This window comes from Neltuma alba, unplaced genomic scaffold (genome assembly GCF_004799145.2).
Source record: "Neltuma alba isolate B1F8T4 unplaced genomic scaffold, ASM479914v2 tig00013031_pilon, whole genome shotgun sequence".
Lineage (NCBI taxonomy): Eukaryota > Viridiplantae > Streptophyta > Magnoliopsida > Fabales > Fabaceae > Neltuma > Neltuma alba.
Window position 1 is genome coordinate 91,582 of NW_021637378.1, and position 27,176 is coordinate 118,757.

At 35.0% G+C, this 27,176-nt stretch overlaps 5 protein-coding genes across 6 annotated transcripts; 3 read left to right on the forward strand and 2 right to left on the reverse strand.

Annotated features, from left to right (window-relative positions):
* Positions 1–3,139: 3,139 nt before the first annotated feature.
* On the forward strand, positions 3,140–4,457 carry LOC114733756 (transmembrane protein 45A). The gene is given in 2 exon segments (XM_028921252.1): positions 3,140–3,999; positions 4,002–4,457. Coding segments are annotated over 2 exon segments (927 nt in total). The 5' UTR covers positions 3,140–3,251; the 3' UTR covers positions 4,181–4,457.
* A 473-nt stretch (positions 4,458–4,930) lies between these two features.
* On the forward strand, positions 4,931–7,764 carry LOC114733752 (B3 domain-containing transcription factor VRN1-like). Its single transcript, XM_028921249.1, has 3 exons — positions 4,931–5,303; positions 5,880–6,830; positions 7,250–7,764. The coding sequence occupies exons 1-3, from the start codon at positions 5,202–5,204 to the stop codon at positions 7,514–7,516; spliced, it is 1,320 nt and encodes a 439-aa protein (XP_028777082.1). The 5' UTR covers positions 4,931–5,201; the 3' UTR covers positions 7,517–7,764.
* A 640-nt stretch (positions 7,765–8,404) lies between these two features.
* Positions 8,405–12,313, reverse strand: LOC114733753 (B3 domain-containing transcription factor VRN1). The gene is made up of 4 exons (XM_028921250.1): positions 12,069–12,313; positions 9,696–10,368; positions 9,410–9,609; positions 8,405–9,084 (listed from the first exon to the last, which is right to left on the reverse strand). Exons 1-4 carry the CDS (start codon positions 12,126–12,128, stop codon positions 8,722–8,724), a joined length of 1,296 nt encoding a protein of 431 aa, XP_028777083.1. The 5' UTR covers positions 12,129–12,313; the 3' UTR covers positions 8,405–8,721.
* Positions 12,314–14,562: 2,249 nt separating this feature from the next.
* Positions 14,563–16,094, forward strand: LOC114733757 (uncharacterized). Its single transcript, XM_028921253.1, has 3 exons — positions 14,563–14,841; positions 15,340–15,447; positions 15,636–16,094. The coding sequence occupies exons 1-3, from the start codon at positions 14,563–14,565 to the stop codon at positions 15,924–15,926; spliced, it is 678 nt and encodes a 225-aa protein (XP_028777086.1). The 3' UTR covers positions 15,927–16,094.
* An 837-nt stretch (positions 16,095–16,931) lies between these two features.
* On the reverse strand, positions 16,932–25,426 carry LOC114733751 (uncharacterized). Of its 2 annotated transcripts, XM_028921247.1 has the most exons (15): positions 24,998–25,424; positions 23,989–24,391; positions 23,666–23,843; positions 23,441–23,580; positions 22,024–22,795; positions 21,554–21,654; positions 21,105–21,249; positions 20,931–20,999; positions 20,752–20,797; positions 19,560–20,029; positions 19,399–19,478; positions 18,691–18,826; positions 17,865–18,063; positions 17,554–17,636; positions 16,932–17,447 (listed from the first exon to the last, which is right to left on the reverse strand). In XM_028921247.1, exons 1-15 carry the CDS (start codon positions 25,095–25,097, stop codon positions 17,322–17,324), a joined length of 3,048 nt encoding a protein of 1,015 aa, XP_028777080.1. In that variant the 5' UTR covers positions 25,098–25,424; the 3' UTR covers positions 16,932–17,321. The 2 variants fall into 2 exon arrangements, with proteins under 2 accessions (XP_028777080.1, XP_028777081.1); XM_028921248.1 differs by lacking the exons at positions 16,932–17,447; positions 17,554–17,636; positions 17,865–18,063; positions 18,691–18,826 and adding an exon at positions 18,849–19,139 and having other exon boundaries at positions 24,998–25,426.
* Positions 25,427–27,176: the final 1,750 nt, after the last annotated feature.

Here is a 27,176-nt window from a genome sequence, read left to right on the forward strand (position 1 = left end):
ATTTATGATGTTTATTAAGAGTAGAGATGAAATTCAGAACAAGTTTTGAACAATTTTAATTATGCAATTAACTTCTCTAAATTTTAATGAGGGAATTAGAAGTTACTCAGAGATTATTTATGTCAATGGCGTGGGAGCAGTTCTATATGATAATCTTGCCTTGTAGATTTTTATCATCCTCTTCTCTTGCAGTTTAGAGAGATTTTCTATCCAACACCTGGTCTCTGTGCACTACATTAACAGATTTCTCGATCAACAAGGCACTCGAGAAGAGTCATACACATGTTCATGTACTAGTAAGTTGTGATTGTAAGTTGTAGTAATATTTTAAATCGCACATAATATTAAAGATTTGTAGCAATATGCCAATCCTACGCAGTCAGTGAAAGTAAATCATTTTAGAAAAGTGTAGCAGTATCTTTTCTGTAGTGGACATGCATGAGCTTCGATTATTCAAACAAACATCAACTGTCTGTTCATCATTACAGTGTTAAGATAATATGATGAGGATCTTCCTGGGCACCTTTTGCCAAAGATTTACTACTTTGTTACTTATAATTGACCAGACGAGAAATATCATTAATTTTTCTTGATTCGAAGGACAAGTGGAAACACATTGTTGGCCACCGGGAATTTATTAGGCAAATTTCACGTCCACTGCATTATTGCAGATAGGGTTGCCTTTTGGGCTCAAAGAAACACCAATCATGAGCCCTTTTTATCAAGTGATCAGAAACCACAAGACAATCAATAAAAGCTTGGTCCAATTAATAAAGATTCAATGGGTGTTTGAGTGGAAACTAAAATATGATTTTAAAAATATTTTTACAGTATATGAAGTACACATAGGAAGGAGTTATCTGAAAAAATTTATCTTGTTTTGCGGAAAAAAACACTTTTTAAAAGTATTTTTAGTTATTGCCACGTATCCCTTTAGTTCATAACTTATTATGTTGTGAATTCAAATCTATTGATGAAATGATAACCCTCTATCAGTGTTTTTTGAGTCTGGAGATATATTTTGAATTAGCGAGCTTTTAGGACTCAACTCATTTAAATTATTTTTTTCTTTTTTCGTTAGAAAATAACAATGAGACAAGTGAAAGTATGGTTCAAAACCAGATGAGGAAGTGGTAGTTTGGCCACGGAAGAGGAAGTTTTTGTTGGTGATTGCTGTTAAAATTGGCTTTTTGCAGATAGTGGTGGTGGGAGTTATGTCATTATTATCCCCTCGTTCTCATTCTGATGCGGATTTCCAATTACAGCTAATAAGTGGCCTCTCCTTTAATTTGCACCGAGTTTGAATATTCTTGCAAGGCTCACTTGACAGTGGAAATCTGACATTAACCTTGACAATCACATTAATTAATCAAAACAAATGAAGCATTGTCTGAGAGGAACATAATATATATTTTACTTGGTACTGTGAGTGTGAGTGCGTGCGGACCTTGAATAAAAAAGAAATATTTAAAAAATATATTATGATTCTAAATATTAGAGTTAGTTAAGGAGTTTATTTTGATCGTAACTATAATATCTCAAATTTTTTTATCCCTCAAATTTAAATTTCCTTCAAACTAACCTTATTAAGTCTACTTATTAAGGGGGTTTTTATCAAATTTTAACCCTAATAAGGGATATTTTAGAAAAACTAACACATATTTTTTCTACAAATAATTAACTTAACTTCTTTTTTATATTAGGTTTAAAATCTCACCGTGCATCATTCTAAGGTGATTTTTAGGATCATGATGGGGTGGAATCAAAAGTACATTTTGACAAAAGTAACCTCTGGGTTTGCTTCAACAAGACCATGTTTCAGTTCCTTTAAACACAATTTCAAATTTACACAAAGTCATAATCTACCAACAAAATCGTGGGCAAATCGTAAACGTGGTTTTGCCACTAAACTCTCTCAAAAGATTTAAATTACGTAATTTTTGCTATGTTTTTGTTATTATCACTCAAGAGGCCATTGATCTTTCTTGGCTGTCTTTCTCAAACTTTACACTAGTGATGCCTAAAAGAAGGAAGTTGCGTGCGTGTGTCTATATATATATTTTTCCTACCATGGACTTGTATAATAATATACTACCTCTGATCTTACTTATAAGATTTTGTTTATAGTCTACAGATGATGTCTTATAATTAGGATCAGAGATAATATTTTGTTCTTGTCCTACTATCCGTATTATATAAACTTGCTGCCTTTAATAACATTTGGTCTTTCATAAAAAAAAATTTAGTTGATTTAAACTTTTCATCTTTGATGTTCATATATTTGTTTGATTAATAAAAAAGATAAAAGAATATTATTATGCATAAAATTTCTATATTATATTTATACTTTTTCCCCTCCAAATGAACTTTTTTTTTTATAGATATGAAATATTTGAATTGATGAATATAATGTATTGTTATGCCATATGCATTTAATATAAAAGAACTGAATTTATTGATATTTCAATTTGATCGCTTGGACGAGAAACTGGTCCTAATAAAATTATTGTATCATTAACGATAAGATGACATAACGGCATGAAAATTCTTCCCATAAGTTACAGGTTTGATTCTATAAGATTTATGCATTTGTAGCATAACAAAATATATAATTAAGAAGTAAATGTATTGTTTATGCTTCCAAAAAGTGTCACGATTGATATAAACCTTATAAATTACTAACAAGTATCAAGACCAAAATATGTTGATGGCAAAAGAGAAAAAAAAAAGATCAAAACCAAATATGTTGAGGCAAAATACAACTATTTTGCCAATAAGAGTCGGTTTCATTCATAAAGAGTCAGTTTATAACTCATAAAGACGTAAGTTTGAATTTGCCTCTGATATGAGAATTTTGTGATAGACGATCTATATCTATAAATACTTTTATAAACACTTTTTAAACCTATAAGCATGCCCTGACCTTGATGAACTTGTGACACAACTTACTTAAAGTTAAAAAAAGATATATCAAACTCACTTTTTTTTTCCCTGATAGTGGTATGCCCATTTTGATTCTCTTTAGTTTAGCTCTTAAACTGTCTTCTTGTGTGTGCCATGTGTCATTTGTGGAAACACATGCACAAAGCACCAAGAAACGTGAGGACTAATCATATATTTACTTCCTAGGCTTCTTGCTCTTTATAAGTTGCAGGGAGGCAAGGTGTGTGTAACAATGCCGCATGTATTTTAAGAAGAACGCAAATTTGGAAGCGCCTAATTTGTGAAGCAAAAAACAATATCACGTTCCGATGGGCACGTTAATAGGGCACATAGTGCCTGGATTGGCACTCTTCCTTCTTGGCCTGTGGCACACCATCAACACCATCAAAGCTTATTTTTTGAAAGGCCCTTCCAACTTCACCGTAAGATTCTGGTACCAATTCGATGCCTTTCATTCTAGACTCAAACATTTGGAGCTCATTTCCATTCTATCTTTCTCCATCCTTGCAATTTCCCTTCAAGTTCTGGATTTTCCTTCTTTTCACCTTCTTTTTGAGCTGGACAGCTTCGAGCATGTAACCATGTTCTTGCAGCTTATTGTGTTTGCAAGCTTCATCCTTTGTGCAGAACTTTTTACTGATTCATTTGAGCTTTTGTCTGGGTTTGTTGGGATCCTTGCATCCTCAGTTTTTGCTCAAGAGTTGTTTTTGCTTCATTTTCACTCCACCGATCACGTCGGAATTGAAGGACACTACCACTGGTTGCTTCAGCTCATAGTGTTCATCTCACTTTTATCAGCTATTTCTGCAACTTCTTTCCCCAAGAGTTTTCCAGCAGCACTTGTTCTTTCCATTTCTGTCATGTTTCAAGGTTGTTGGTTTCTCAACATGGGATTCCTGTTATGGGTTCCTGCTTTTGTCCCTCAAGGTTGTTCCATGAATCATTTAGGCAAGACCAAAACTGGCCATAATAATCATAGCATGCTTGGAGCAATTTCTTGTGGCTCTGATGAGGCTGATTTTAGAGCCAGAGCTTTAGCTAATTTACAGTTCGGTTGGATCTTTGTGCTATTCTGACAGTTTCAGGAATAATCTGTCTCAAAATGGCTAAAAGATCCACCATTTCCGACAGACTGGTTGAGTACCAGAGACTTCATAGCAGAGTTGCAGATCCCACAATAACCACTGAAGGTTTGAAGCTTGTTCATTCACAATTTCTTAAGCAGGAAGAAACTTGAAAGTGTGATATATGAAATATCCTTTGTATGGGAATTATAATTACACGAGCCAAGGTTGATCTTGTGTTTTATCCAACTATCTGTTGGATTTGTTAGGTACTTTTGTCAATATGTATAAATCAAATCCTCTGGATACTAGATCACAACTTGAATGCTGCTATGTTTTTCTTCTGGAATACCGGTTCATACATATATAAATATAAAATATGTAAAATATGTTTTTACTTGTAATGACATCTAAGTTTGAATCCTATTGAAGAAAATTTTGCGGGCCAAATCGCCAGATTTCTTTCTGAGAATTTGTCTGTAAGTTTTGTTTTCTCTAACTTTGATCACTTTGGTTGAAATAGGAAAGGATGTTGAAGTATACACAATTTTTTTTTGCAATAGTGCGCACAGATTTGACTGTGTGACTACAATAAAAAGCTTCTCTGATAAATAAATATATAAATTTATCTTAAATAGATTCAATCAGGAATTTATTAGTTTTAATCTTGACCCGAATCTTTGATTCAATCAATATTCAAATTATTTTTTGTCTCAGTCTAATTAATCTGTTTGAAACTCTGAATATTTGAGGAAAGTATTGATCAAAAAAGAATATTTTAGGAAAGCACGAAAACGTAGTCCACTGCGAATATCAATTCTTTCCAATCACGCACAAATTGATTTTAACTCTAATTTTTTTATAATTTATGATTAATATTTTTTAGTACAACGGAAAAGATAATTTATAATTTATATATAAAAAGAAATCTCATACAAAATCTCACTCATCCGGTATCAACACAGCTCCAAGCATATGATTATATGATAATAATCATTCTTTTTATTCTCTGGCAAAAAAAAAAATCATTCTTTTTACATTCACATAAACAGATAATAAAACAATTGATACGATTATAACTAATCAATGCCTTGCAGCTTCGTTTACCTTTGTGTGTTTAATGCTGTAAAACCTACATTAAATTTTTGTAAAATAGTCTACAGGAAGTTTTTTTAAATTTTTTTCATTCAAGAGATGAGAGAAGGAACAAATCGCCGGCGATGGAGCTTGCCGGCCGGCAAACCGGCGCATTTTTTCAAGATAATACTTCCCACTACGATTCTTGACAAAAGATTGGTAATGTTCAATCTGCTCTCCTGCTTTTTCTAAGTTTGTTTTTCCCACCCTCTAACATTATGAATGTTCTGTCATAAAAAGGATTTTATTTTAAACATCTGTTTTGTTCCCAAGAAAACCAAACAGAGAGGGCTAGGATGCTTCCATTTTAAATCTGTGGGAATTACCTTTACGTGCTTTGCTATCCCGGTTGAGTTAGATATAGTTCAACTTCTGTGGATTGGAAAACCATAATAGGAACTTAATCTACTTTTTTTCTGGGAAAACAGAGACTGACTTAAATTTCCTCGTAGCTCTGAGAATATAATATAGATTTCCATTTTAACTCCGAATAATGAACATGTAAATCTTTTTAAGAAGCAAATTGGGTTTAAGAGAGGCCTTTTGTTTACATGATAGAATTAGGAAAAGCTTAAAACCAAAGGAGATTTTTGGGTCTGTTTGGTTACTGAGAAAACAGAGACTCACTTGAATGATGCCCTACATATGTTCTGTTTGTGTGTATATATTTGCAAGGGGATTAAGAAATTTGTGTTTGTGATTGAGTTTGATAAGTTTGGCCCCTGATATTCGCAGAGAGTTCCTAAGACGTTTGTGAATCACCATGGGGAAGATTTCTCCCCAGTTATTACCTTACGTGATCCTAATGCTCGAGAATGGAAAATTGGTTTGGAGAAGAGTGAAGAAGATGGTGATGTTTGGTTCTCAGAAGGTTGGGACAAGTTTTTGGAATACTACTCCATCACCAATGAACACTTTCTGGTTTTCAGATACGAAGGAGATTCAAGATTTCATGTTCTAATATTTGACATGAGTGGATCAGAAATTCAATACCCTTCCCAAATTCCAAGTCCTGAGAGAAACCAGGTTGCCTCCTCAGAATCATCAAAGAGCAACGACCATGATCATCACTGGAGTCAAAATCATAATGATAATGATAATAATGATAATTGTAATGGTAATGGTGGTGGTGGTGGTGGTGATTATGATGGTGGTATTGGCCATCACTTTACTGAAGAATATTTTCCTGATGACGAGGATGATTCTACTCATGCATATGAAGAACATAATCTCTACTATAGCACTTCTTCATCCGAATCCACTTCTCCTTCTCCATCTAAATCCAATTCTCCAACAAAAAGACGAGGCTTCACTAAATTCGTAGACCAAGCATCCAAAAGAGAAAGAAGAAAACGCTATTCTTCTCCTTCTTCAAGATCTGCATTTCAAAGAAAAAGGAGGAGGCGTGAACGTAGTGCCAGTGAAAATGATGAACAAAGTGATGGAGGCTCAAATCGTAGAAGGAGGAGGAGGAGATCGGAAGAAGGAAGACGCAGAGGAAGAGAAAAGAAAGAGGACCACGTAGAAAGGGTTCTCAAACAAACAGTGAAATCAAAATCATACAAGAAGAGGCACATATCAGATAGATTAAGAGCCAAAGTTCTTCAAGCAGCTGACAAGTACAGGTCTGACTTTCCTTCTTTCAGGGCTGTCTTGAGACCTCACAACTTATACAACAGTTTTGTGGTAAGTACAATATGTTTATTAATTCTATTACAATTACTACCTCTAATCCTTAATATACAGTATGCATTCATAATTTGGATAGATTAAATCATTAAGAGAATTAGTTAAATTAATTACTTATCAAAAATGCATATTAGTTTCTTTAAAATTCTCTCTTAAATCATTTTTTTAAATAATGATAAATGTAGGAGACAGAGTACACTATTGAGTACAATACCTCTGAGCAAGTCATATTCATCAAGTCTACCACCATTCATTAGTTATTAGCTTCCTTATATAATGACTGATATTGAATTCTTAGTTTACATGTATACCTTGTTAAACTATTTTGAAAGCACCATATCCAAATTAAATTTGTAGTACATTTATTGATATGGTGATGATTGTGTAACAATGATATGCAATTTGTGGGGATGCAGTATGTACCGGCACGTTTTGCAGTGAAGTATCTAGGAGGAGGGTCAGAGAAGATAAAACTGGAGAACGTGAAGGGGAAGCAGTGGGAAGCTCGATGCTTTAACAGGAATGGGTCAGGGAATGGAATGAACATAGGAGAAGGGTGGGCTAAGTTTAAGATGGACAATGAGGTCAAGGAAGGAGATGTGTGTGTGTTTGAGCTGATCAAGAGGAAGGACATTGTGTTAAGAGTTCGGATATTTCGTGTCAGACAATATGCAGATCGGTGAATCAACCCTGTACATGCACGCCCCTTTTATTTGTTTGTTATTTGGTTGCCCATGGAATGGTGCTGTTGTTGTAGATTTTTGGATCAAATTAAAATGTAATCTTTTATAAGGTCATGTCATGTGTCTCAATTTATTCTTTGAGAAATAGTTTTTGTCATTTTCCTTTTTGTAAAACAAAAACTACAATAAGACTAGCAATGTTATATGGTCTTATTGATTTGCTACAAGATAAACAATGTTATTATGAAGGATAAGATCACTATTATGAAGGATAAGATCACCAATGCTATATGAATGTTGGGCTCTAAAAGGTTAATAAGGTAGCAAATATAAAGATGTTAAAATGGATGAATAGTCATACAAAAAATATGATTCAAAATGATCATATTAAAAGAGTAGATCTGGCACTTATTGAAGAGAAAAAAGATGGAAAAAAAAACATTGTTAAAAGCGCCAATTAAAAAAACAAAAAAAAAGGACCAGACAACATAGATTTCCCACAAAAAAAAAACATAAAAGAAGGCCGAAAAAAAAAACACTCAATAAAATCATTGAATAAGACTTTTTGGTTAAAATCTATTTAAGAATTTGATAATGATATCACGCAATCCACACAGCCAACATCGCCTGATGAGATAAAACTTGCCCTTTTTTTTTTTAACATAAAATCTTTGGACACTTTATGATTATCAATTCCAAAAACAATTGTCAACATGGCCAAATACCACGGGACACATAAAAGAAGTAATCTTGGAGTCTGTAACTTGGTGTTGCCTTCGCTTTTAGGTAAAGCCAGCTGCAAAGAGTGCGTGCGGGGGCGCGCAGTAATTTAAGCCAACACAACATTCGGGTGGAGATATAAACAACATTCTACGGAGAGTACCAGGAGGCAAAAAATGATGTGAAACAGCACAAGTACCATCCTTTAGACTCAAGTTTCCCATCAGCAGCTAGACTAACCAATCTATTTACAAGCCATAGCAAGAGGGGGGGGGGGGGAGTCCCAAAAAAGGAAAAACGTATATCTGTAACAAGACTACATTAACTTAGTTCCACTTTTAAGTCAATCTGAAATTTATATGGACAAGGAAAAAGCATCTAAGTTCCACATTAAGAAATTAGATGAGTAATAAACTGATCACACAGAAGCAAGAGGTACATGATAATACACTTGACTTGAGGCGTCAGGAATTGATCTGAAGCTGCTAATTTCTAATCATTTTAATGGGGCTCACATCTTGCTGCAAGGGACTGTTCAACAATTTTGAGGTTGGGCTCATGCTTTGGTTTTGCTGCATGGGAGGGTTCAACAATCCCACATCTTCTTCGAGGACTTGGAATATAGTAACCTTCAGCACCACTTCCCTCATTCTAAGCAGCTCAAATACACAGACATCGCCTTCCCCAAGGTTGTTATCCTGGGCGAATTCGAACCAGCCCTGGCTTAACTTCGCTCTGCCCCCTCTATAAAGACAGCGAACCGGCCACTGTCTCCCCTCAGTAATCTGGAGTTTGATGAAACCTGAAACCCCATTCAGATGCTTTTCTGCAAAGCAAGAAGGCAAATACTGGAAAAACAAACATGAGAAATTTCACGTGAGAAAAAAATAGTGAAGATGGGGGAAAAAGGTTTAGAGCTCCCTTAGTAATTGCTTCTATCTCTTTGGTAATTATAGATGTAACCTTGATTCAACTTCATCCTCTGAAAAGTACTAAAATGACACAGTACAATCTTTCAAGGATCAAATATTCTATGAAGTTGAAACACAATCAAAACCTACCTAAAGTGATACGTAAAGTCTTTGAGGAAGCAAATTGATTCTACATTCATTTTTTGGGGGACCAAAATAGAGATTTTGTCAAAATGTTGTCATATTAAATCCAATGGCTCACCATTATGCATCCCCTATACAGGTAGGAAGGCCGCAGGACAACTCTACAAAAAGGATTAGGCGGTTCATATGCTTTTGCAGCATTAACAGCTCTTTCTCTTTCTTCTGCTGTCACAGTTCTTTTTCTCGCAGAAGCACTTTCATAAAATCTAAAACGCATTTCTACCTCCTCTTCATGATGAGGAGAGGATTCTTCACCATCTGCATATCCAAAAACTGAATTCATGAGAAAATTCAATATTTTAACCAACAATGACTAAAGATGATGAAGTCATGTTAGAGCTTACTAGGATCAGTTTTCCGTCTTTTTCTTACAGTTTTTTTAACTCTCTGCGTTTCATTATTGGAAGCGCGCAATTTCAACTCTTCAGTAGACCTTTTAAACTCAGCTGCATTGAACTGAACACCTTTATCTCTGGTCAATTGATTGTTTTGTGAATTGGCACCCTTTGAAGATATGGTGTCTCCCCAGTTTATGCTATTAAGTTTAGACCCATTAAACAAATTCTGCAATGGTGAAGGAGTATAATTCTTGCCAGGTGTCAATTGATCTGCAGATCCAGCAATAACCTTGTTATTAAATGCACCAGGGGTTAAATGTGAAGGTGTTGAATCCGAGTATTCTATGGAATCTTCATCTTCCATTTCCTCAAAAATATGTTGGTTGGAAAAGTAAGGCCGTTCATCACTATTTCGATTGGCTAATTGATAGTTTATCTCAGAAGCAGCCAAGTTGAAAATATGAACATTGAAAGATGAATTCCCTTCATATCTGAACACCAAAAAGCATCCAACACCAATGGAGTAACGTTGAACAAACTCCTTCCACCCATCATGGAGCCAAAAGTTGTTGTCTACCTTTTTTATACAAATACGCCAGACACTGCCATCAGGAACACTAAGGGTAGCAATTGTAGAGAGCTCCCCCCCAAATTTCCTCAAAAAATAATCTGGAACCCTCTGCAGTCCACAAGTTAGATTTCAATCGTTAGCAAATACTCACAATGTGAGACTGCAGATCGAACTTTCTACCACTATTACAAAATTAAAATTAACTACAGAATTAAATAGAGAATCAATCTGGTCATGCCCATCCATCACATCAGAGAGCTACACAGCCCTCACCCCGCAAAAAGAGAAGATATCGGAGAGAGGAAAAAAATTACGGGTGCTATATAAAGTAAACATGATTGTGGAAGCGTGAAAAACTTAAACATTGATTATCTATACATTAATCCTAGGAAACCCAAAAATAGGCTATTCACAGAAAAGGACCAAATTAAGAAGGAATGTTAACTTGTTAAGCTTCCCAGTTACTACTACTAGTCAGAAAAGTCCCTGAGGGTTGGGGAAAAAGGGAGAGAAGTAGCCGCAAATCAACTTGCAAGAAACATAAAAATGGTCACAATAAATGATATAACAACAAAAACAATATATACAAGAAGCATTCTCCCACCAAGTGTTCGCAAGCTACATGATAGAACAGCTAATTGTTTAGATATATCGTTTATCATGATATCCCGTTTTATAAATTCCTTCATTGCAAAAAAAAAAAAAAGAGAGGAAAGCAAAAGGATTTGATTTCTTCCCAGGTGGTCATCTTGTAATTCAGAAACCGAAGTTGCAAAGAAGAGAGAACTTAATCATCCAAAAGTCACCCCTACCAACTGTAGGATTTCATCTTTATTAACCCCCTAACGAACTTTTAGAAGGAAAGCTTTTGAGCCAATCTTAGAATAATAGCTCACTTCAAACGCCAATGCCACTAGGAAGGGATGGAATGCCTGACTAACCTCATTGGTAGATGCTTTTGATATGAGTACCTTACATTAATATCTTCGAATTATTTAAAGTGCTTCCTGCCTCAATTCAACTTCACCGTAAAGAACTCAGGTTACTCAGACAGAGGAGTACGTTTCCTTCTATTGAAGTCAAATCCTTATTTTTTGCCCAGAATACTTGATAGTCTAGACTGTTGAGTGCTTTTCTACGACACCCCCACTTCAAGAAAATAATGAATTTGACGGTTTTCCACGACATTTTCAATTAGAAATATAATGCCCAGGAAGACTCAAAGGCTTACGTTTATGAGCACTATTGACAAAGAAATGATTATGAACTAACCAATCTAGTCAAGTGTAACATTAGAATTCAGCTCAAGAAGGCATAAATTCTAAAATCTTAAAAACTTAGCCCTATAAAAATATTCATTTTATATTATTTCCACTAAAGTAGTCTTCCCTACAGTAACAAAGGCCAAAACACATGAAATAAAACCCTCATATGAGAAACCAACGATTTCAGTGACGGAGCTACATTGGCAACGCATTCTTCTATGTGCAAAAACCTTTGAAAATACTTTCCTTAGTCAAAATATAGATTGACAACCCATGAGCATCCAGAATAACCCATCATACCTTAGAAGATAAAACAAGAGCGAAAGGAATTGGCGTTTGAAGGGGGGAAAAAAATCTTAAGTTGCAGAAGCAGAATCAAAACCAAGACGCGCTATGTTGCCAATTTTTTTAACTCTCACTCAAATTTCTCATGAAAAGAAGAATACGGCCAGTCCAGCATCAATTATAAAAACTTGCGAAGAAAACAACGAAGAAACTCCGTCGAAGAAGATAGGAAGAGCGAAAGGAGGGAAATTTAGGTACCAGTTGACCGGCTTGGACGGTGGATGGAAGAACAAGCTTGTGAAAACAAGGACGCGGCATTTTCTGACTGTTTCAGAAGCCAGAAAAATAAGGCTCAAAGCATTTGATATATTTCCTCTTTCTAGGTTTAACCAGAAACCTCAACGGGGCCTCTTAGCTTGCAGATTTCCTTGGCTTTCAGATCTGCTTCTTCTCCATCCTTTCACTCATAATTCACTCTGCTTTTGAGTCAAACAGCGATTTCTAAACCTTATAAAAACCCCAACTTGACCTAATTAAAAATGCCTACGAGTCGAGCGAGTCCGTGACTCGGAAACTCACCCCTTCCCGTTACTCCCTTGCCCTTGTCAGAATTTCGATTCCCTTTTAGGGTATTTATTTGTGCATTGCACTTTTCTTTAGCATGTGCTTTATGCAGAATTTGATATTTTATATATATAAATAAATATATAATTTTTTATTCTATATGTGGTTACCACATTATTATTAAATGGTTATATTTAAAATAAAAATGATTAACATATAATAAGTATAGAAACTATGCAATTTAATTTTTTTAAGTTGGATAAAAATGGTTTTTTAAAATAATAGTATAAATATTATATTATATTGATTTAGAAAAATTTCATACTTATCATAATATTAATTAAAAAGAGAAAGTGAGGAATAAAAGGGAGTATCCAGCCAATTAATTAATTAGCAGAAATGAATAAAAAGATCCAAAATTATCAAAAGGAAGATCCTTTACGGCTTTATTCCACTCTTCCTGCCATCTCTTTTTATTTCTTTTCCTAAACAAAAACCAAACAGCTCACAAAACGCAGCTTTTTTACACTTGTCAAAACGAGGTAACATTTCTGGGACCACCCCGGGGGAAAAAAAGATAAAGATGAAATTTATTACCATATTTTATGCCTAATCTTCAATTTAGTTAAATGGCATATTTTCTATATATGATATATAGCATCATTGTCATTAGTAAATCTAAATGACAATGGGAAGGTGCCAAATCCGAACTAATTGCAATACTCACCGTTGATGAGTATCATTGTACTCATTCCCACACTCAGCTCATTTAAATACAGTTTTAATAGTTTAAATTCAAAATTTTTAAGCAATAATTTTAGGGGCTAATTTAATTTTTGATTCTTTAAGTTTGTCCTCGTTTTGATTTTAGTCTCTCAAATTTCAAATCATAGATTTTAGTCCCTCAAGTTTCTTTTATTTAAAACATTAGTCTCTATAATTCAGTAAAAATTCAAACTCCATTGACCCTTGAGAAATCAAAACTTATAGTTTGAAACTTGAGAATTCAATATCAGAATGAAAGCAAATTTGATGGACCAAAGATTATATTAACTCTAATTTTTAAGTGAAAAATTTACTTTTTGAAAAATTGACTATTAGGATATTATTTTTATTTTAAATTTTATATGCATTGAAATTTTTAAAAAAATTAAAAACAAAAAAATTATTCTTCTTTTGACCAGCAACAAAAAAATTATTCTGAAACCTCCAAATTAGATTTAAACAATGTGCAATGAGAAAAGAGTAGTTGATCACTCCACTTAGCACTTAAATATTATATTTATTGTTAGCAAACTTTTTGAGACTTGCTCATTGGGGGCAAAACCAAGAATGAACAAGTTGACAGAAATGATAAGACAAGCTTTTTTATTTGTTAGCTCACTCAAGGGAAAAAAAAAGATATTCTTTTGTCCATAACAAGAGAATCCCATAAAAATTTTGGGGTAACTCAATCATGAGTCTCTCTCTTTTTTTTTCACACTGAAATGTTATGATGGGTTTGACGAAATTTAAATGCAACATGCTAGTAAAATTAGAACACCAACCCATGTATTGCATGAATGCACACAGACGTTAACTTATGCAATACATAGTTGTCTTCTAAATAATGATTTGTGAAGTTTTATAAGCGTGAGAGTTATATGAAATTAAAGTTATTAATAAAATAAATGATTTTTTTTTCAAAAAAACTAATACAAACAAATAAAACGCACATTTTAAGGTAAATTATATCTATCATATCCTAATACTGCTCATAACAGATAGAGCATGTTAGGTTTATTGTTCTTACATGTTGCAGCAGTATACTGGCTACATAGATGAAGCCAATGGATACACTTTCTTGGCCAATGATTACATGAATTACTTGTAGTCTGGAAAAGCGATATGTTGGTTGGGAATTCTTCTTCGGGAAATAATTCACAGAGATGGATAGCATTCTAAGATTCCTGTTTTCCACCTTTGAAGCTAATATAATTTGAACATTTTAGTCTTATAGTGAAATATTCACCTTCACACTTTGTTTTTATCACCACAAAGCTTGTCCTCTTCTTCATATTATAGAACTATGTGACCTCGTTGATAGCTCTCTAGGAACTCAGATTATAAAACCATCTAATTTTTCTTCCTGTAGTTTTCTGTTATGAGATTGAGGACAATGGAAGAAGAGGGCTGTGCCAAATTGAAGATGGGCATAGTGATATTGATGGTCGTTTTTGGGGCAGATGCTGCAGATGGAAATGACGTCTATAGTCCATGCTCTGATACTAAAGTTCAGAGAGGTGATGGTTTTAGCTTTGGTATTGCATTTTCCAACAAGAATTCCTTCTTTCTTAACCAAGGTCCACAGCTCTCGCCGTGTGATAGCCGTCTCAACCTCTCCGGCAATGCTGCTCAACTTGCTGTATTCCGGCCACAGGTTGATCAGATCTCTTTTCTTACCATCAATGGAAGCTCTTTTGACCCGGTATGAAATGGTTTTATCCATGTATATTTGATTCATATGTTCTAAGGATAATTCTAAACAACTTAACTAAAGGTGATTTGATTGTATTGTGACTCATTAAACTTAGAATTTAGTCTAGTTTCTCAAATGGGAGCTACAAGTAGAATAGTTAAATATTATTAATTAACTGTTCACCTGTGCATGTGTTCATTGAATCCTTTATATGACCCAGATAATACGATGTAAATGAATGGATAAGGGTATGGTTTAAACCATGATGACCAAAAAACCATTTGAGTTCAGTTAAGTATGTGAATTTCTCTTGTGATTCTTCCGGTTTCACATTGAACTCTTCATTCATATGCAATGATCTGATTCGTAGATGTTATGAGGTTATACTAGTGCTTTTGGTTTAGAAGGTCAGAGAAAAGTAGAGGTATAATAATCTGCATGTTTAGAAGTTAAGATCATGAGCATGATCCAGTATGAGCAGTTTTCTGTGATGTTATTATTGATCAGGCCAAATCTGGTGGATTCATGGTAGCTTTTGCGGGACATCAGTATGCAGCAATATCTGCTCCAATTATGTTTTCAGACAACTCTCACACCATCACTAGTTTCACTCTGGTAACATCATTTGACTTGCTCAAAACTTGTGAAGACAGACTTATGTTTTGTTTTTCCTAACTGTTTACTGTCCAAATTCTCAGTTCAGCCATCATATGTTGACAATGTTGTCTGAATAAATTATTTAAGTATCCTATGCAATACTGTATACTTCATGTGTATCATCCTAAGTGGGATGGTTTGAGCAGATTCTGGAGTTTAAAGGGGGAACTCTTGAGAATCTGATATGGAAGAGCTTTGGGTGTGAAGGATGTTCTGGGGAAAGTGTGTGCCTGAACAACCAAGACTGTGCAGTGCCAGTTTCAGAGTGTCAAAACAATGGAGGAGGTGGCTGCAACATTGGGATTCAAGTGGCATTCACAGGGACAGACAGGGACCTCAAAGTCCTCAATTCTTGGTATCAAGTCAGAAAACTCAGGCCCTATTCTCTCCCTTCTCTCTTCTCTGGTCTTCCTGATTCCATCATTATTGCCCCTTGACAATCTTCCTTTTCTCATTCTGTTTTTGCCCAGACTTGTCGATGAACTGAGAAACAAATCATATCTTTTACTATTCAATCATGTAATCAGGAAGACGGCCATACCGAAAAAGAGATTTTCTTCTTCTTTTTTTAACTGATAATGAGACATACTTTTCCAAAAATATTGGTCTTCTTTTACATGCTTTGAAGTAAAGACAGAAAAAGAGGTGAGTAAATTTCACCTCTGCATACTTGAGTTTCACATCTGTGAAACCTACCTCTCCTCCATCTTTTTCCTACTTCATTCTTTAAATTACTTGGCGGATTCATATTCATACATACAATTAACGAATCGTAAAATTTTTTAGATGTTCTAAATTTAAATTTAAGAAGCCATACGGTTAAAGAAAATAGTAAAATACCACATGAAAGACTTGGACTAAATAAAAAATTCGCGTCTTTTCTGTTTTTTTCTCTCCAGATACATTATATTTAGTCGCTCTGATGACGATGCTGATTACACTTAGCATCAAATACTACAACACGAAAATTATAATTAATACATACATATTGCTTTCATATTTTGTTTTATTAAAATGACGCATCAACTCTCTTTTATGGGATCCATCCCTCAATTAAAATTTCATGATTAAGCAAAGTGTATATTGGGTTAATAACAGGACAAATATATTATCCTGAAGATGTGTTAAGCGGGATTCAAAGTACATCAACATGCTGGATATCTTTATGGGAAACAAGTCCCATTCTTGACAACAAGCTTCGGGGGCAATTTTTTTTTTTTTTTTTTAACATTACAGAGAGCATTTCTGTATGCGGGTACTGATAAATTGTTGACCCTTGAGTAAGAAGTTTTGGAATCAAATCTAGAATAACTTACCAATCAGGCAATCACATCCTATCAGGTTATCAACTATGATCATCCAATTCATTAGATAATGATATGAAAAGAACAAAGTTACATATAAATTCAAAAAATTAAATTCGACCAACATAGAAACCTGATATAAGAGCGAAAATAAATGTTCAGAAAATGCCCGAGACAGACAGATCCCAATGTCGAACGAATAAAGAATATTCACTACACTAAATTATCGTGTCAGCATCAATACAAACACCCTAGGGCATGGTTATGCCTAAAGAGTGCAAGATGAATCCACAAAAAAGGGGCCAAAAAGAAAAAAGAGGTATTCCTGTACATGAACCTAAATCTAAACTTTGTACAGTGAGAGCTGGAAAAAAAAAAAACAACACATTAAACATTGCTCCTGACACCTTATCAAAGAGAAACCAAACAGGCAAAAGCCGTGAAGAAAAACCCATGTCACAAACAAAGACTTGACCTTTCCAAGTCCCATGATCTCCACCAGAACATATGCAGGCCACTCTGACATGTCTATACCGGTTGGTGAACACGCATGCTCTCATGAACACTCAAGACTAGATTCCGCATCTCGGGGAATATTGATATGAGTAGAAGTTCGAGGATTGCATAAGCAAGTTGCTTCACGCAAATAGTAGACTGAAACGCAGACGAATGATGTAAATGTTAGTTTAGAAGTAAAATTTCTTGATTTGTAAAATACTTCCCTATCAAGCGAATACCACAAGGGAAAGAGATATTTAACCTGACTAAAATAGTATATGTCTCTGGCACAACGTCTGTACTGCTTTTGCCCAATTAAGCTGACCAACGCAGTTGGAGCTCCATCTGAGAAGATAAGAAGAGAATTAAAATATAATGGCTGGAATGAAAACAAATATAGACGTTGAGAGGTCTCTGAGGGAGTTGTGAATTTTAGATGGAAGCAAATGCTAATCTTAGAAGAAAGATGGAATGTGCCAGGAAGAAGCTAAATATAAGTTTTAAGGTGCAAGGATATTCATCAAAAGCTGATATCAAATGAATACATGTTAGACTTGAGAAAGAAGAGCTAACCAAAGAGCAGTTTCTTGACAGCACTAGCCCTGCGAGCAGCCTCCAGTTGTTCCTCAAAGGAGCCTGACCCACATTTAGTGATCTTGCTTCCACTGAATCCACTCATTGTTTGAAAAAGGTTTTTATGCATGTCATCGTCATCAGTTGACATCTGAGGAGCCCCCACTCTAGTAAAAAATGTACCGCCAGGCCACAGCACCTGAGAGCATAGCAGTAGACAACATGAAGTTTTTTTTTTTTTTTTGGGACCAAACAACATGAAGTATTTGAATTTACATAATATAAAATTGACACTGCATTATTTATGATTCATCAACAATGTGACATTGTGACTTGATTCAGACTTCATGCAAATCACAAGCCCCACAATCTAGTTATCTACAGAAGTTATCATTTATATCATTCGGTACTCCACAATTCTGTTTAATATTTCAGAAAAACTTCAACCATGAAGATTTACATTTACCCAACATTTCATGACCTCCAGCTAACGATGAAAAGACAACAGTCCTTTTGGCATGCATTGGTGGGGATAGAATTCCACGATTTTTAAGGGATAGGACGTTATTTGATTTGTGGCCTCTACTAGGTCTTGGACAAACAGTTTTCCACTCCAAATGCCTAGTAATACACAGCTACCTAAGATATGCATTTTAGAACCAAACTGAAGCTAAGCATGATGCAGAAACAAATCAAACAAAAAATAAGGTCATTCACATTTTTAGGCTATTTAAGAGGCATATATAAACCAGGGCCATCACATGATATTCTAGATGACAAACTGTCAGTCCTAAAGATGAGGTTCAAAATTCGATTCAGTCCTTACATCTTGAACCCACCGAATTCCGTGGGCAATAGTTTCCTCCCGCCTGAGCAAATTAATCTGCCTCAACAGCCAATCATCAATTGCATCTTCCATCACCAACTGTAGTATCTGCTTTGATATCCAAAAGACCTGTCTTCTGCATGAACATAACTTAGTCAATGTAAGAAACTCATACGATCACAGTGAAACAATTCAACAGAACCATGAGACTTAACATTGAATTCACTAAAATTCATTCACCCAAAAAGTAAATTTCCAGCCTATCCAACACAGTAGAAAACACAAAGATTGAAATCTATTGGTGGTAAATTATTCTGTTTTTCCCCAAGCCAGAGGAAAAAGAAGTCAAGATGATACCATGCCAGCAAAAGGACTTTATCTGTAATGCATCCCCTCAGTCGAAATCCCTTTAGGCTTGAAGCATGGACAAATCATAGATCAACCAACCCCTTGAGTAAAAATATTACTTGATCTTTAGATCAGGGAGATCAAGATGGTATATCATGGCAAGGAACCAGTCATTCTAAAAGCTTAAGATGGTAAGTAAACACCACACAACAGCATACAAAATCAAAGAACGCATCAGAATAACTTGCAAATTCAAAAACAAGCAACATGAGAACACCAGAAGATTTAGTAGCATATTGGAACTAGACATTATTTCTTGCAGTTACTAAAATAAAAATAACTGAGTTTCAACATACATACCGTAGCCAGCCTCTTTTCTTAAGCTGAAAAACATTGTCAACCAAATTTAAAATAGGCACGCTCACATTTGGTGGCGTCCACTGCAAAAAAGAAAGATACAGATGTTTAATAGTATCTTATAAACAAAAGAGAAATATAGAAAAGATCTTGCCAACACAGACCTCTGGTGGCACAGCTGCTGGATCCTCCAAATTATTAGGAATCATGGTGAAATTTGTAGCTGGTACGTCCTTGCCAAACCTGGCTTCAACAACCAAACCACGTTTTCTCTCTTGATCCAATTTACCAGACACTCCAGCTTGGTTTATCACCCGTGGGGGATAACCCTTTGAGCCCAATTCATTGTCAGAATGCCATTCATGAGATTGTACTCCTTCTCCATCACCACCCTCAGGGCCAATATCAGCATTTTTCTCACCTTCCTCAGTGTCAGAGCTTAGAACAGTATCTGCCATATTTTGCCTAGGAACACTTTTATCGATTTCATCTGAATTCCAAGACAAATTCCATGAGATAGACGTTGAAGGACTTTCATTGGTTGGAGATGTTGAACCAACTACTTTTCTCATTAAACCATCTGAGACCCCTTTAAATTGGCGTACAATGTCATCCACAGCATCATCCACATTGACTGTTAATATTAAAAATTCAAAAATTAATCTCGAGTTTAAAAAAAAAAAAAAAAAAAAAAAGGTAAGAAGTTGCGCATCCAGAAATGTTTGCATGTTAAGATTTGGGATTAAATCCCCGCCCCCCACCCAAAAAAAAAAGAAAAGAAAAAACACCAAAGAAAGAAAAAGAAATCATTTTTTCAACACGACTCATTTGAGATTGATAAGACCCAACCTCCTGCTATGAATTGTAAATTATAGAAATTTTCTACAAACAAACAGTTTCACTTACCAGAGAAGCCTTTCAGCTTCAGCCATTAAAGGCATAAAAGAGGCCAGCTCAAATACCAACTGAAAGGTTTTGTTAGCCTAAACAATACAATATGGTGACTTCCTATATCATTCTTCCCACTACTCTCCAAAAATGACAGAAAACTTTCTGCCTTACGGGCCGGAACCTTCAAATCAAAGATAAAGGTATACAAGAATGCCAATTGTAAAAATTCTCTGACAATTATTTCTCTCTTTTCCCCAATTTATAATGGCGCATTTGAATGAAAAGAAAACAAGGGTTGGAAGAATTTCAAGTTAGAAAATAAAACTGCCAATACAATTTTTTTTAACTATAAAGCAGATGAACAAGTGAGAACACAATGCCAACTTGCCCGTCAATACATATACAAAAGTTACCAGCTGAGCTCATAAACTGCAAGCGTGAAAAACTCAGGTCAGAGTTACATACCTGCCAGGGTCTTCATCATTGAGGAAGATTTCCCAAATGAGTAGTTCTTCAGGGGGAAAATGACAACAATAACACTTTTGTTAGAATATCGTTATCATTACCCTTCCAGAAAGTACCAAGAGAAATGATACAAAGGTCATATGAAGTTATAATAAGAAAAGAAAAATACAGATGCACACCTTTGAGGAAACACTCAAAAAATCCCATACTTCATGTTGTTCAGCAACATTAGCTATTGACAGGAGATCCTGAAGCAAGACAGCATACAGAGGTCAAGAAAAAGCCAGTACAAAGTACAAAAGAAATTTATGCCTTTGAAGGGTTGTAGTCATGCAGAGAAGGACTAAAAATACCTGAAGGTATTTATCAAGCTGAATGCAACGCTGATGGACAAAAGAATCCTCTGTGCTCGAAGAAAATATCCTTTTAGGAGGCAAATGTAGTGTGTAATTGGGAATATCTTTTAGATGCCGATGCAATCGCTCAAAATTCCTGTATCTGTATATCACCAAGAGGGGGGGAAGTCATAACACAGAAGTTGGAATGGATCAATTTCCAGACCCAAAACATATTTTTCAAGTAAAAAGGATAGCTTAAGCAAAAAATTTGGGGATAGAGAACCATTTAACAAACATTGTACTTCAGAAACCTGGTCGGTTTATTTTATAGATAGAATTTAGAACAACACCTTACTTTATTAACCCAGTTATAATGAACTTACATGTAATATTCAAAATTTAAATACAAACTGTGGACACCAATTAAAATCATAATCATAATAAAATCTATGTGAGAAGCAAACCTTCTCTTCACAAACCAAGTTCTGTTTTGTGCATCTGTCACTGCAATTGAATAAACAGCAAAAGATTTGGACCCAAGTTTCTCAAAATATGCCCCCATAACCTGCAAAGTTCAAGAAGGCAAGGACAAACAATTCATTAGTTTTGCACTGTTAGTAATGGGTTGGCCTTAGGCCCTTGTAGTATTTGTAACACATCCACTTTACAACAACGTTCAGCATGTTGTATATTTGTACGATCTTTATTAATAGATATAAGGAGGTTGATCAAAACATGCAATAACCTCTTTAATAAAAATAATCTTTATCGTTCTTTCTCTGTCCTATTCACCCTCTCCTAAGATGTACAACTTAAAAGTAAATACCCACAGTGACAATTCATTCTGCTCCTAGATGGTGTCTATTAAAAAGAATCTGGTTCACATTACTTTCCAAAATAGTCTATCTCAAGATTTTCAAGACAAGATGCATACCCGACACCGAAGCTTGGGAAATAGTTGCCCCTCTTTCCTAACAATCATGTCAGAAGCACTCTTTCCCCGAAATCCTTCACCGGGCCTCCCAAAATCAGGGGTAAAGAACTCTGAAATTATGGGCCCTCCCCCTTTCTGTGGTTGAATTGCCAAGTCAGAAGTACTGTTGGATTTCTTGAACCGACCTTTATTAGCAACAGCCTCAGTATCCTTCACTTCATCAACTTGATGTTCTCCCTCAGATAATAACCCCTTGACAGGGTTCTGAGAAGACGCTGGCTCATTTGTGCTCCTAAAATTTATCAACGGATCTGAACTCAAGGTGCCCATTGGCAGCAGTGAAGACTTCACTTCTGGAACTGCATACTTTAAAGGATTACTTGCTGACTTTTCCACAGTCAAATTTTCGTCAGGCTCCACGCTATCTCTAACAGGACTCTTTGCAGGAAGATCTTGATAGCCTACTTTCATTTTTTTTATCTCTTTCTTTCTGTAGTTCCTTCCTTTTGTCCACATGTTCTCAAGATTCTCAGGCATAAGAACTTCAGTTCTTCTCTGAGTCGCGGCATCTAACCCTCGCGCCCAATCACCATGTCTGACCTGCAAAGGATCTTGCTGACTCAAGGCTGTATTACCATCATGACTAATCCCAGCAACAGCAGAACGCCCATGATGATGACTAGCCGTGTAAGAAGATTGATCACTGAACACCCCAAGTGCGCCCCCATCATTGAAGATAAGCACTAGGGTTTCGATCAGTTCATTAATATACCTGATAATTTATAGAAATAAATAATCACACATTTATGAACAGAAATTTGAATACGACAACAAGAAGCCTTATCTCACTAGGTGGAGTTGGCTACATATATCACACGACGCAATGAATAGAAATTTGAATAAAATGTGAAAAAATATAGTCAGAAGTGTCCTGTAAAACTAAAACTTGTAAATGTCTTGCATGACAGGTTTATTTCAGACATCAAAACTCAAACGGAAAATGGAGTCTTACGAGTTTTTGTACATTATCCAGCTATATCAATATGACAATATGTTTTAAGCATTTCCTTCTCTCTTTTTTTCTTTTTTGGAGGGGGGTTAATTGTGCAATCAGATATTACCCTACATATCATAGTTCAAAATAAAAACATAGCTTTAATAGCCCAGATCCATAGAAGAAAGTCTTAGTAAACAGAATCTCTAAATTTGAACTACACAAAAGCCAATCCGCACACCTCCACCATTCCCCCCCCCCCCAAAAAACGGAAAAAAAAAAAAAGAAGAAAAAAGAAAAAGAAAGGGAATTTAGTTCAGCAAACTGTTCAACAGATTAAAAACAACTAAAAACCATTAATGTGTTCCTGCCTAAAAGAAAAACTTAAAATTAGTAAACCAAATAATATAATAAAGAACATACCCAGGGCTTGCCAAATCCATGATAGGTTGTATTACCAAGCAAGTTAATAATTCCCTAGCTATAGATCGAATCACAGGGCATTGAGCTTCTCGTTGTCTGAGTACTATAGCAATTACCCCACCCATTAGTCTCTGAAGAACCTACAGGAAGGTGAAACCGTTGGACAAGATACAAGCCACAATTCCCAAAAGCAAAAATGGAGATGTCAGAACACTCCACTCACACCTTGTACTCACTCTCAGGAGATACAAGTGCAGGATGAAGCTCCTTAGAATTCAAGAGATGGTACTTCAATCGTTCATCCCTCTCCTCGGAAGATAAGGTTAACATAACATCAACACCTATAAGAGCTTGATTTCTTCTGAAAAGGTCTAAGTGATCACTTACTAGATCAACTATATCCCTGCCACGTGAGAGAAATTAAAATCAATCAGTAATTATTAATAGTACTAAATTCAAAATCACATTTAAAATCCTAGCCAAGAACGTGCCATATTCCTATTCCTATCCTTCTTTGGAAGAAAAACAGGGAGGTGGGAATCTGATACCTTGTCAGCAAGTCAACAAGGTTAATCTCCTTAAGCCTTCCAGATATTTCACCAAGAGCATCCATTATAATTGCATGAATGTGCTGAGGAAACTCTTGATCTGGAGTAATATCTGAGTACCACAAATCTATGACAAAATCCTTCAATATTTTATCAATGAAATCACTAGCTGCAGCCTCCACAACTGGAGAATCAATTTTCCTCTTCCATTTTGCAGGGGGAGGTGGAGTAGAGAGGTGTGGATCATTAGGAGAGAATTGTCTCTTCTCCAAATGAGATAAGTATGTCTGTGACCTAGGTGGTTTAACCTTCCAACGGAACTCCACCTTATTCAAAAGAATGCGCAGTGCAGAAACAAGTAGAATTGAGATGGGTACATTCATCCACATTGACTTACTTGTATCTGTGACATACCATAAAGAATTTCAATACAGAAAATGGGTTGACGTGATGCCAATGTTAGTATATTATTCTTTCCTTCTCTCTTTATTTATAAAATTATGAATATGAATACTACATTGGAAGTCATGCCCATGACCACGGACCAGAATGAAGAAACAAACTGAAGTACAATCATTGATTAGGGGATATGGCCCCCAAATAGGAAAGCACAAGCTACCAAGAAATAAGCTAAAGAGTGGGGTTATGGCCAGTTACGCCAAGGAATGAAACCAAGCAATCATAGAATTAGTACTTAGGACACTTTTAACTCCTGTAAATCATAATAATTATCGCTCAGGTCATATATATGAACTATAAGCAATCGACTGAGCTAAAGCAGCATGGTGATGAAGCAAGCAAGTTTCAGGCTTCAGCTACTAACGGCCAGGCTAAAGCTCAAACTTACGCTATAATGATAACAATTAATAGTTTTCAAAGCGAAACCCAGAGCATACGAAGGTACACAGATGCAAATTCACTCATCATTCATTCTGGAAACATCAGATTTAACAAGAAATTAACAAAAAAGTTACGGAATTCCAACCAAAACCACATTCGAATCACTTACGAGTTAAGAAATACGTAATGGCGAATATAGAAAGGGCCCACCAAACTGTTCGGACCTTGGCCTCTTCAATCAGATCATATATAGTATTCAGGGGCTTCATTGTTCGAAAAGCTTCCAATTTTCCCGTGTGATTCACCAACGAGACCGAATCCCCAGCTTCAGATTCAAACACAAGGCGAAAACATTAGAACTCCAAATCGGGAATAACGATGCTAATCGCGGGGCGTCTAGGTTCGGTTCGATTTTCCTCAGGCTGGGGCTTTCCAAAAAACAATTTTTAAATTCCCAGAAGAGATAACAACTGGAATTTGATCAGGCCAGCCTTCTCCAATAATGTTGTTTGTCACTTTGGTCTTTATTTAAGAAGACGCCCTCTGAAATATTGGAGAACACAAAAAGTGATAAAAGCCCCGCTAGTTGCTTCCACGTACTCTCCTCCGTTCTTCTACAGTCCTGCCACCCTCTTTCCTCTCCGATTCGTCTTTTGAAACTTAATTATATTTATTCTAATTTAGATTTTAAATTAAATTAAATTATTAAATTAAACTATTTTTATTGATAAGATGATATTCTTTCCGCACATTTAATTTAATTTGTTCTTTTCTCTTTTTTTTGCCTGAATTTAACTTGTTCTGTTACTAAAAGTAAAACCAATCGGTTCGGGGAGCTAGAACGAAATCAATTCTCCATAATTTAACTGAAATTTAAATTCATAACAGTTAATTAGGATCGTATGAAAAACAACATTAAAGGCACATTTATGATTTTATCTGAAATATTTTTTTTCAGAATCAATTCAACATATAAATTTATTATAATACATAGTAGATAATTATTAGATTTTTTTTTTTTGGCCAGGTAGATCATGATTAGATTTTGTAATTATGTTTTGCACAAAATTTAACATAAGTGACAGTATTAAATATTAATGATAGACTAGTTTATAAATGGTATGATTGTATATAAATTTTGCATTATCTTTTTTTTACGAGCTAAATTTTACATTGGCTACATAATACATGGACACATATTTAGATATATAGATTTATGTAATATTATGCACATTATAGGGGTATGTTTATGTTTATAATGCTTGTACATCTATTTTTGCTTGCGCCCGATCTGTCCTTGAGGGCACAGGCATGTGTGAATCGACGCGTCAATATTTTGTCGTTATGACCAAAATAGCCCTTACTCTTGAACTAGATATTTAGATTGTCGTAGCATTGTAGGAGAAGGCTAAATATTATCCTTTTCACCTGAATAATCTAATATTCTTTTCTGTATTAAATATAAGATTCATTTTATCTTAAATATAACATCTATTTTATTAAAAATGAGTCTTATATTTAGAACTAAATATGTACTTTCATTTCCATGTCTTATGAAAAGAATCTTTCTTTAAATTTTCAGTGTAATTTATTTTACATCACAAACCAATTTTTATATTTAAGGCTAAAGGTAATATAAAAATAAAAGGACTATTGTGAAGATACGAGTCTTGGCACTTGGGCCTTCCATCATTATTGGATCCAATCTTTATCTCAAGCCCAACCATGGTGGAGTGTTTTCCGCCGAAGACAGTCATGTCCATTTTTTGTTTTCCATTAAAAAAAATAAATATGATTACAGTTCGTTGTTTGGGCAAATTAGAAGTGGATCACATTTTTTTTTCTAAACACAAGTATTCTCTTATTGGAGATAATTCTGTTCAAAACACTATCGGGCATTAAATATGGACATTCAAATTTTAGTTCATCACTAGCTCATTCCGTTAAACCAACCCCTATAAATAAGTAGATCACATTATTAAGAAGAAAAAGTAAGAAGAAGTGGATCCCGTGAATTGTAAAGAATCTTAGAAACAATAAAAAAACGTAAATTTTTTCTTAATCACCTTTAAATTTAACCGACCTGAAGCGGGCTACTATTAAAAAGGTTTGAAAAATAAAATATAGAAGGAGAGAGTATTTTTAAAAAATAATTCCATCAATATTCCATTCAATTGTATAGAATGTTTGACACTGCCTCCTAGATCGAATCTTTTAATTGGGACCGAAGGTAGCATAAAAGATCACAAGAGACCTTATTAATAAGACCAGAGGGGATAATTTGTAACAAGATGGTGATAAGTGTTACTATTTTCCTCTCACTTTTTTCTTTTAGGAATGAAATTTGC

Excerpts from the sequence above, each read along its gene's own strand:
- LOC114733757 (XM_028921253.1), top strand. The coding sequence starts at position 14,563 with ATGGGCATAGTGATATTGATGGTCGTTTTTGGGGCAGATGCTGCAGAT. Across the intron at positions 14,842-15,339 it reads ATGGAAGCTCTTTTGACCCG|GCCAAATCTGGTGGATTCAT; the intron begins GTATGAAATGGT and ends ATTATTGATCAG. Across the intron at positions 15,448-15,635 it reads CCATCACTAGTTTCACTCTG|ATTCTGGAGTTTAAAGGGGG; the intron begins GTAACATCATTT and ends TGGTTTGAGCAG.
- LOC114733752 (XM_028921249.1), top strand. The coding sequence starts at position 5,202 with ATGAGAGAAGGAACAAATCGCCGGCGATGGAGCTTGCCGGCCGGCAAA. Across the intron at positions 5,304-5,879 it reads CGATTCTTGACAAAAGATTG|AGAGTTCCTAAGACGTTTGT; the intron begins GTAATGTTCAAT and ends TGATATTCGCAG. Across the intron at positions 6,831-7,249 it reads ACTTATACAACAGTTTTGTG|TATGTACCGGCACGTTTTGC; the intron begins GTAAGTACAATA and ends GTGGGGATGCAG.
- LOC114733751 (XM_028921247.1), bottom strand. The coding sequence starts at position 25,097 with ATGAAGCCCCTGAATACTATATATGATCTGATTGAAGAGGCCAAGGTC. Across the intron at positions 24,392-24,997 it reads CATTACGTATTTCTTAACTC|ATACAAGTAAGTCAATGTGG; the intron begins GTAAGTGATTCG and ends GGTATGTCACAG. Across the intron at positions 21,250-21,553 it reads ACTTGGTTTGTGAAGAGAAG|ATACAGGAATTTTGAGCGAT; the intron begins GTTTGCTTCTCA and ends GGTGATATACAG.
- LOC114733753 (XM_028921250.1), bottom strand. The coding sequence starts at position 12,128 with ATGCCGCGTCCTTGTTTTCACAAGCTTGTTCTTCCATCCACCGTCCAA. Across the intron at positions 10,369-12,068 it reads CCGTCCAAGCCGGTCAACTG|AGGGTTCCAGATTATTTTTT; the intron begins GTACCTAAATTT and ends TGTGGACTGCAG. Across the intron at positions 9,610-9,695 it reads AAGACGGAAAACTGATCCTA|ATGGTGAAGAATCCTCTCCT; the intron begins GTAAGCTCTAAC and ends TTGGATATGCAG.